This window comes from Morone saxatilis, unplaced genomic scaffold (genome assembly GCF_004916995.1).
Source record: "Morone saxatilis isolate NCDOM2014 unplaced genomic scaffold, NCSU_SB_2.0 Contig5, whole genome shotgun sequence".
Lineage (NCBI taxonomy): Eukaryota > Metazoa > Chordata > Actinopteri > Moronidae > Morone > Morone saxatilis.
Window position 1 is genome coordinate 18,594,574 of NW_023340095.1, and position 10,414 is coordinate 18,604,987.

At 40.4% G+C, this 10,414-nt stretch overlaps 1 protein-coding gene across 5 annotated transcripts in view; it reads left to right on the forward strand.

Moving 5' to 3' along the window:
• The window catches only part of tbc1d4 (TBC1 domain family, member 4), a 28,845-nt gene extending 21,661 nt beyond the window's left edge, over positions 1-7,184 (forward strand). For 4 of the 5 annotated variants that reach the window (XM_035676046.1, XM_035676045.1, XM_035676047.1 and 1 more), the window contains 4 exons: positions 1,007-1,166; positions 1,337-1,506; positions 3,432-3,608; positions 4,355-7,184. In XM_035676046.1, coding sequence (XP_035531939.1) covers positions 1,007-1,166; positions 1,337-1,506; positions 3,432-3,608; positions 4,355-4,585 — 738 coding nt within the window. In that variant the 3' untranslated portion in view covers positions 4,586-7,184. Of the gene's footprint in view, positions 1-572; positions 598-1,006; positions 1,167-1,336; positions 1,507-3,431; positions 3,609-4,354 lie in introns of those variants that run through there. The other variant, XM_035676049.1, reaches the window with a different exon arrangement.
• Positions 7,185-10,414: the final 3,230 nt, after the last annotated feature.

The window sequence follows — 10,414 nt, forward strand, 5'->3', positions numbered from 1 at the left end:
ATTTGGAACTGCAGAGAAAAAAAGAACATTGAAGCCATGATGAATAGAATTTCAACTCTGGTGCCCCCCACTGTTAGTATCAAAAAAGACACTGTGATAGACAGCAGTGCAAGCCAATACCTCCATACACCTCCAGCTGATCTGACCAAGGCTTAGGACAAACTGTGGCTCAGAATGATTGGAGCATTTCAGTTTGGAATAACAAAAGAGCTATAATCACTTAATACTTGCTTTAAATTTGAATGTTATGTTGTATGTACAGTAGGGAACAAACAGAATCTGAATTACAGGCACACTGGACTGGTAAGGGTTATTAGTGAGCAAGAGCAAAGAGTAGTCAAGTGTCTCCACCTCCACTTCAAACCACACCTGCATGCCTGCTCTGTTAGCTTCAGTTAAACATCAGCTGACCTCACCGGGGTGAAAGCATCAGCAGGCGTGGTAATGTTTAATCTACATCAGGTAGCCATTTAGCCACGTAATTGCCTTTTTGGTTCTCTCTACACTGCAGTTCAGTTCGCTTTAGACAAATCCAAAGGTTGCAAAGACAGGAAGAATTTGTGCTGTTTTCTCTGAACAGGGGTTCAGTAGGAGGAGGTAAAGATATTACTTATCTTCTTTGTAACGGCCAGGAAATTGTGAGACTGATAACAGTCTAATTTTAGCTTGAGCTAACTTCTGCTTCTCTTTTTTCAGTCGGCTGTGCATTTCGCTGTAGCACTTGTCAGGATCACTGTAATACATTGTTAGGGAGTTTGTACTGCTTGTTAAATACTTGGCCATGATGCGTGTCTCAGCAAGTCTCTAAAACAACACTGGACTTCCCTGCTTGGGTAAAGGTTCATTTGCCAGCTAGTGTGTCTTAGAATGCCCTGTGATACATTGTCTCCTGCAGATCCAGATATACCAGTTTGTTCTGGCGCCGCATGTTTTGACCTGTGTGTGTGTATTATCTGTTTGAATGTGTCTGTTTATGCCCCTGTGCACACTGTCTGTGTCATCGCAGATTCAGATGTACCAGCTCTCCAGACTTTTACACGACTACCACCGCGAGTTGTACAATCACTTCGAGGAGCACGAGATCAGCCCGAGCCTCTACGCAGCACCGTGGTTCCTCACTCTCTTCGCCTCACAGTTCCCCCTCAGCTTTGTGTCCCGCATCTTCGGTATATTTTTAGAATAGTGGCCCGTGTATGCTCACACACAAATGCTTATCATCACAATGCCATTTACAAAAGAGGATGACATTTAAATAGCCTTGTAATAATTACAGCTTGATGGGAAAGTGTTTAAAGCATTGGTGTTTTATTGCTGTTCCTGTGCTTTTTTCTTTCAGATTTTGTATTTGTCCAGGGAACCGGGGTGATCTTTAAAGTGGCCCTCTGTCTGCTGAGCAGCCATGAGGGGGAGATAGTGGAGTGTGACAGCTTTGAGAGCATTGTGGACTATCTGAAAACTACACTTCCAGCCCTCACTCACACACAGATGGAGCAGACCATTGCAAAGGTATAGAATGGGAGGTTGAAATAGTATTTAATCCAGTCCCTAGTAAGCTTCCAGATCCATGTGATAATGAAAAATGTGTCATGTAGTTAAAGATCCAGTAAACCTAATTGGCACTGTCAATTCAGTTACTCCACATTAGCCTGATATAATTCATACTTCCATGCCTTTAATGCAATCTGTAGTTTTTTTTTAATCAAATATCCATCATTCTAGCAATGCATTTTCTGAGTCCTGTAAGCCAAAGTGAGGTTTCTAGTAAACTGGTCAGTTTAAACCCCAAAAAGGAAGGATGAAGATGATTTAGATCCTTCCCTTCTGCAAAATCTGGAAAGTTGCACCTTACATAATAAAGGGGTAAAAGTACATAATGGTCCTACTTAGCAAAAACCGTGGAGTGCCTAGTGAACGCTCAGCTGTTTCTATAGACAAAAAACATATTACAACCTTGGCAGTCAGGATTATGCCATAGCACTTTATCATCACATCAACACGGTGCTGCTCTTCTTATAAACCTGTCTAAAGCCTTTGATTCTCTTAAACATAATGTTTTACTAGAACAACCTTCTCTTAAGGTTGGTACAGGTGTCCCACAAGGGTCCTCTATTATTGTAATATAAAATAATGGTAAGGTTATTTCAATGTACATTGTATGCTCTTCTCTGAATCTGACCATGCAAATATATAGTCTGCTTTTAATACTATTCATATCTCTCTTATCTCTCTAAACATAAGCTTGTTTTCAATTTATTCCCAATGTCACTTATGAGTATGCAGCCTCTTGTCCCTGTCCATACTCCTCAAGGTTCTCAAAATTGTTGAGTGCTATAAATACTTTGGTATCTGGCTGGATATTAGATTGATTAGTTTGCTAGTTGGAATACCATTGTACCATCTAAAATTCCCAATGTGAAACTAATATAACTTGTATGTGTATGGTGTTTTTTTTTCCTATGTGTCTATGTTTATTCTTTAAATAGGTGTCTCTTGAAAAGGGATCATAATCTCAATGAGACTACCTATTTAAATAAAGGTTTAAATAAATCTGGAGATGAGAGCAGATGAAAACCACATCAAAAAAGCATAATTTTCTGATTTATTGCAAATAAAACTAACATTTTTATTTAATGTGTATTTGCAGCGTATTGTAGTAATTCTCTGTTACAGTAACTCATGGCAGTATGTGTTTAGCCACAGTCACAAGAAACATACTTTCAGTCCTATTTAAATGTATTAGAACACTTGAAAAGTTTATGAAAATGTTAACATTAAATTAACATTAAAGGACAAGGTTGGCAATATTGTATATTTTTGTTTTGTCAGAAAACCTCATGAAAATACCAAAAGTAACAATATGTTAGTGTGTCTCTCAGTACTTTCCAATTTCCCCAGCCAGTTTGTGTCACTCAACTTCCAGCCCATATGTTCCTACTGTAAATCTTTCACAGTTGGTCACAAATACATACTTAATAATTTCCTAAAACAGCTGGACACTGTAGTTTTAAGCAAACATTAAACAAACAGGCGTAAATGGAGCACTTGCCTTTTGACTATTTTAAGCTGAAAATATGGTGCTGTATTGAGTATATACAGCAGCAGGATGGTGTATGTGTGACAAAATTAGGTGCCGATTTTGATTGTAATGTAGAAACATATCACCCAGTGTAATGTGATTAGTTTTTGTACAATAATGGTGCTCTACAAACTTTATTAGGCTTTGGATATACAGACAATAGTTGTTGGTAGGATCAGTTCATTGTTGGGTCTTTTCATGGGATTTATGACAATAAGAAACAAATAGAATATCACAGACTTTAAATTATCTATACAAACTAATTTTGTTGGACCTTACTGCTGGTTTTTGTAACAATATCGATATATTATAGTGACTCGTCAGTTGATGGCATCTGTCTCACTGTGTTTGCCAGGTAATGGAGATGGACATCTCCAAGCAGCTGCATGCATACGAGGTGGAGTACCATGTCCTGCAGGATGAGATGTTAGATGCCGGACCGTTGCCTGATGACTCTGACCGGCTCGACAAACTAGAAAAGACGAATGTACAGTTGAAGAAACAGAACATGGACCTGCTGGAAAAACTTCAGGTAAGGAAGACAACCAGACCACTCTTGTCATTTATTGCCTTTCATCCATATTAGTATATTATTTTGATTTGAAACAACAGCAAATGCTCTGTAAATAATTTATGATGGTATTCATTATGTTAATGCTTGATCAATTGGAGGTATTTAAGTCATTGGTCAGTTTAATATAAAAGTACTTTTGATGGATTGGTGAACGGCTCTGTCATATTTATTTAGAGATCCACCTAGAAGTTGCAACTGATAGTGTCTTAGGGTTACCACCCATAGATGGCACTAAAACACAACTTAAAAACACAATGAAAACGAAAGCAAGACAAAGGGACTGAACACTATATGCTCTCCAAATACTCTTTAACATTTTGATCAGTAGTTTGTGAATTTGTGAGGTAGGACTGCTGAAGTCACACCTGATGCTTCTCATACTAATGAGGATCAAAGAGCTGCTCTAACATCTGAACATTTTGTGGACTATGACCTATGGTATTGGATAACTGCACTTGATTACAGCATTTGCCAAGTGAGTTACACTTATTAAATGTGGATTATGGATTCTGTATGGACTGCAATTCTATTTGTTTGCTATTTTGAGCTTTTGTGCTATGATCCTGGTACAAAGTCACAATAGTGCTGACTTCTAATTGATCTCACAATGTATAGCCTCTGTGCTTTTTGTTTACCCCCCTGTCCAAATGTGTGTCATTAAATGTACCCTGTATTTACCGTGGTGCAATGTCTGCGTCCTCCAGGCTGCACGGCAGAAGATCCAGACGCTGGAGACAAGTGTAGAGAACTTCCTTTCTCGGGAGAGCAAAATGAAGCACATGATTCGCTCTCTGGAGCAGGAGAGGGCAGCTTACCAGAAGACCATTGAACGCATGCGCTCTTGCCTTCCCCCTGACGCCCTGACAGATGTGGAGATGACCCAGATCAAAACAGGACCCAACGGGAAAGCCAAAACTGCAGCCAAGAAGCCCTGATGGCAACCAGGGGGCTTGCTGCTCTGGGCAGACACACAGGCAGACACTGAAGTGAACGAATGGCGAGTACTCTAGTGGAAGGCTGCTGAGACCCACAGCTATTGTTGTACAGCTGCACAAGAGTAGCAGTGTTTTGTAAATGTGTGATGTCTGGACTTGAGACATGCGGACTGCATGGGAAATATCTACGTGATATTTGTCAGCATATAATAGAGTGGTGGGAGGATGGTTTCAGTTATATTAGCAAACAGACTGTTCCGTCAGTGCATCAAAGCTGCTGTTCTGTCTCATCTGTTTCACTGCCAGTTTAAAGGTGAGATCAAGATGCAAAACATGCCTCCCTATTCAGATCTTTTTGGTTATCACAGGGGAATTTTCTAGATTGACACGAGTAAGAAATGTGTCTGCCTCTGCAAATCTCTTTGAACACTGCCTTGATGTTTTTACTACCAGTCTCAGTAGCACCACAAAAGCATTGAACAGAGGGTGCCTGTTGGCAAACAATCCTTTGGACCTCAGGTTCAACTTATAGCCATTACCAGTGTGTATGATCCTGGAGTTGATGCCCCATCATTTTTATTGTTTTTGAACTTGTGTCTGTGATGGAAACTCTGCCTCAGAGTATTCGCATTGTTTTGTTTTTTCCTTTTATTCACTTGAATTTTTTGTGAATGTAATTTCCCTCCAAAGATCATCTGTTTTTCACAACAGAGACATTTGGGTGCACGTCTGCCATGTTAGGCTTTAAATTTCAGCAGACATATATAGTATCTTGCTGCTCATCTCTCAGCACAGCACCACTGCCTTCACGTGAGACATCTTTAATAATTGCACTTGCTGCTTTTAAGGAGGAAGTGTTTCTTCCAAAGCTCAGGCAGGATGTGAGGTCGTCTGCCTTCTCAGTTTCCTGTGTGACTGACCGCGGTGTCGCCTCCTTTTAGCACCACATTCAGACACTGAAGCATAGTTCACGCTCCCCAGGAGGCACCGAAAAACAGACCTATGGTGGAGGAGTGATCTGAATGTACAGCACATGCTTCGGTTCTAAAAGTCAAGACATTTTTGTTTTTGTCAGCTCGAGGTGTGACAAAACTAGCAACATCCTCTCTTCCTGTAGTTCTTGAATGTGGGACTACAAGCAGCTAGTGTTGTTTGGCTCATGATTTCAAGGCAACACGTATCTTCAGTTGCATCACTGTTGGTCACACAGTCATTTTTTGTTTGCAGTGAAACTCAAGTGTTTAGGTGAAGAGAGAAACTGCAACAAAAATAAGAACTTCGAAACCATTCACTTTCCTTTTGAGTGGGGACGAGTCTCTCCTGTTACTGGGTAATATGTACAGTGTATGTACACACACACTCTTATACACACAAATTGTGCAGTGAACTGGCTGACTGTATGGGCAGACAGTTCAAATGAGTTGAAAGAGTGTCCCTGGCTTTCTCCTCAGTTTTGTTTTATCCCACCTCCGTGTCTGACTCACCATTGCCATTTCTGATTGAAAGCAAAACAGTCCTGGGCTTTACTCCGCTTTCATAAAACACCCTTACATTAAACCCAAGGTGATGTCTATCATGAAAAATGTACTTACTAAAAGTGTCTATCAGTCTTCCTGTCCTTGGTGACAAGTTGTGGTAACACATTTGTGTCTTTCAGTGTAAAGTTTTTATTCTCAAACTTTAGTCCAAGCTGACATATCCTTTGGCATACACTGCATTATTTTTGTGTTCAGCATCCTGTGTATTTGCATAAACCAAGAGCACTTGGCTACTTTTGCTAAGGAGCTACAGTAATTCACATAACGTTGAATAGGTTGATCAATCGGGCTTGACGTTCCCTGTCATGGTGAAATCTTCTCTTAATTGAGATGACATTGTAAAGGTTTACACCAAACGTCTCATAAATAATACAGAAATAGTGACCTCCGAACGGCAAGGATTCCAGTTCAGAAAGTGAAACATATCAAACAACTCATTTTGAAATCTGTCAAACGATACATAGGATACAGTCCTATACAGCTTTCTTGTCTCCCTTTGCCTCCTTTGCTTGTCTGCAGTATTTGTGCATCATATAAATTGACTGTTGAACCAAAGATGTGGTTGCTTTTCAAAAATAAGTGAATGCAAATTGAATGAAGTCATCCAAAATGCTGTGATATACTGTATGTTGAATGTGATAACTTTATGGTCACTACACTTTTTCAGCATTCTTCAGATTTGTACTAAAACAAAAGCTTGAAATGATACCCAATACTGGCAGTAAAAACTTGACACACTTAAAAAAACCATTGGCAGACTTGTTTACTCATCATTCTAAACGTATTCCTTTGTGCCAAAAGTAAATGATGGCCTTTATTCTCCATTAATCGGAGATATGAGATTTTGTGAATATCTAATGTTAAGCACATCCTCGTGGTCAGTGACACGTCCATATTTTACATCAGGTGCTCTCTGTCCTGACTACTAAATAGTGCTTGTATCACTGTGTTTTAAGGAAAAACACTTAATTATAGATGGGTTGTTTTTCTGCCAACATGAGGGCTACACAAAAGCAAAGAAACTGTCATGAATTCTTCAATAAACTTCACCTTGCCTTGTTTTCTGTCTACTCATGTCGGAATGTCTTTCCTGCTCAGTAAGCGCTCATGAAGAAATCATGTTCCTTTACTGCTCTACAAGGTAGCACTTCAAGTGCAGGACGTAGCCTCAAGCTGAAATGGTCTGTGTGTGTAGACGTATTATTGCGTAAAAGGCCAAGGTAGACTTTGACAGTTTTAGAGTCTATTTAAAGGCCTTTCAAGAGTTGTACTTCTGTTAGTGCCTTGGGCAAAGAGAACCACAGGTCTCCAGTGGGGGGGAAAAAAAAAAATCCTCTGTGAGACTGTACCCTTTACAATATATGTGAAGCATTCAACCTAGTGTACATTTATGAATTAGCTAGAATGTAGTGAATTAAATAATATTCTTCACATGTCGTTTATTAAAATTAAATTAAGATATCAATTTTGCACACTGCTAAGTTTGTTTGATGAAACCACTTTGAGGAGGATCAGTGATCAACCAGGGGAAACTGACTACTATGTGTTGCAACTATGTGTGAAAATGAGCTATCCAGTGAGTTAGCAAGTCTAAACAGTCAGCTAAAAGTCATGGATAAATAGTGAAAAAGTTCAATGTAATGAAAAAGTAATGGGTAAACAGCTAAAAGTAGGCTGTTTGTTAACTGTTTATGTAACAGATGGATACTTGAATAGATAGCTAAAAGTAATGGATAAACTGTTAAAACATATAGCTAACGTGAAAAGTAATGGATAAATAGTGAAAAAGCTAAAAGTAGGCCTAATAAATAAATGGTTAAAGTAGTAAGTAGCTAAAAGTAGGCTACTGGGGAAATTTTAAATAGTGAGCAAACGGTAATGAATACTTAAAATAGGTAGCTAGAAGTGATTGAACTGTTAAAATAGTACGCTTTATTACTTTTAGTTTGCTATGGTTAAACTAGCAAACTAAAGAAGTAGCAGAAACTGGTTGAAATGTCGTGCCATGTAGTATTAATGCAAACTAAACAAAAACAGTTCAGGTAAAGATTATTGAAACACTAATAGAATTTATAATGTTCAATTACATTATATGGTATTTTTGTTTTGTATTTGTGTATAATCACTTGAACATTAAAACAGTTGTGTTTTGTTACTTCAGCCAGTTTATTTACAGAGGGAGAGGGTCCTCTTCTACAGAGTTCACTATGTTGAACCGCCATGTTTCTACGATAGCCCAGACTGGACAAACCATACCGACTCTAGAATGGGCCTTTCTCTTCTTTTGCTATTTCGCAGCCACCATACTTCTCATCCACACTTGGAAGGCGAGTGGTACTCGTTTGGTTGCAGTCTGAAAATTCACTGCCAAATCCTACACACAGGACCTTTAAAAAAACTATTCAGATAAACACTTCGAACATGCAAGGTGGTATTCATGACAGGTGAGTTAATCTGACTTTAGTGGTGCATCAGACAAAAATGGTTGGGAACCACTGATATAGTTGCCTTCTTAGCCCTTTGTTCAATATTTAGTCTATGAATGTGAACCACAGTGAGAGCCCAGCAACAGCTCCATCAGCCAAGGAGGGGCTTTGAAAGATAGCAGCCATAAGACCAGTCATTGTTTTCCTAGGAGGGTCTTACCCAGAAAGGACTGTTGAGTGTTGCTCTGATCACCCTCTGCCAAGCCTGGAGCTTGTCACACATAAGACACACAAATGCCGCCAACCAGGAGCCTATCGCACACTAAACAAAAGGGGCCACATTCCTTACGTATTCCCACACGAGGTTACATCCTGCAGCAGGGGAAGAGTGGGATGCTGGGAGTCCACTGGGGATCGGCTGAGAACGACACTTCCTCTGCCGAAGGTCTTATCAGCTCTGTTTGTGTTTTTTTTTTTCCTCCGTCTTTATATCTGCATCTTTCAATCCATCTTTACCTCCCACTCTGCTTCCCGCTCTCCTAGTCTCTCCCATTGGAATTGTGAGGCTCAATATGAAGCTTTAATATTTACTGTTTTGTGGAGTTTACAGAAGATACAGCATTGCAGATGTCCAAACAGGTATTTTTCAGTGAATGACAGCCTGAAAATAACAAGTATTGGTACTCAAACTGAAAGAACCACTGGTGTTTGACACACAACTATTGTTCTCAGAGAGCTCTCTATAAGATATTTGCCTATGTGTGTGTGTCTTAAGGGCATTAGACCACGGTCCGAAAGGAAAGCGTGAGCTGACAGTATGAGCTGGTTGCAATGAAGGAGCGAAGGGGCAGAAGAGGGAGAGTGGAGGAGGAGGAGGGAGAAGGGAGAAGGTTAGGAAGGGTCCTCCTGCCTTATATGGGAATTCATACAGCTCTGCTTGTGGCGCAGCCCAAAAGCTGGAGTTACTGGGCTACAGCCATCAGTACAAAGCATTACAGGTCAATATCTATTCAACGGCTCAACTTTTACTTTGCAGCAGGATTATGTGCAATTCGAATCAATAATGTGGTTCGAAGGCAAAAAGACAAGCATTATACAACTGCAGAAATACATCTGCACTGTACAGTAAATGGACTCATCTGAGCGGCACCAAGCTTAAAGTTGCAGACAGAGATGAGGAGTTGCTGAATTTAGAGGATGGAGATAAGGGTGATGGTCTGAAGGTGGAGAGGGAGAACAGCTGGAGGGGTGGGAAAGAGACTCAGGTGGGCTCAGTCTAGTCCAGAGAGAGGAGTTGGCTCCCCTGAGGCCAGGAACACACACACATGCACACACATTTCACCACGTCTCTTAGTTTAGCTGTGCCTTGATTTCTCTCCCCATCTTTCCCCCTCACCCCTCCTTCTTTGCAGATACACCGGCTGCTCCAGCTCTTTCAAAGCTCCTCTCTTTCTCTTCCTTCTCTAAAGCTATTAAATAAACTCTTCACTATAGCAGCCCTGGATTCCAATCAGCTATCCACACTGCACAGGCATGCAAAAGTGTACACCTAGACACACAGCACCACCACACTGACATGTTTTAGTTAGCACAGTGACAGATTTGCTTCCTACAGAGTGCTTTTCTCTCCCTGTACCTGTCATGGATGTAGCTGCCAGAGGGGCTTATGGTAAATGGCCAGAGCCAGGAACGGCAGACGGAATAGGCAATTGGGCAATAATGAAGCCACAGAAGAAACACCGAACTAAACACACACACACACACACACACACACACACTTCCTATTCCCATGACTGGTCCAGTCCGTTTCTTTGGTTCCTTCCATCGAGAGCAGGTAGATCCATGAACACTGCCTGGAGAATCTT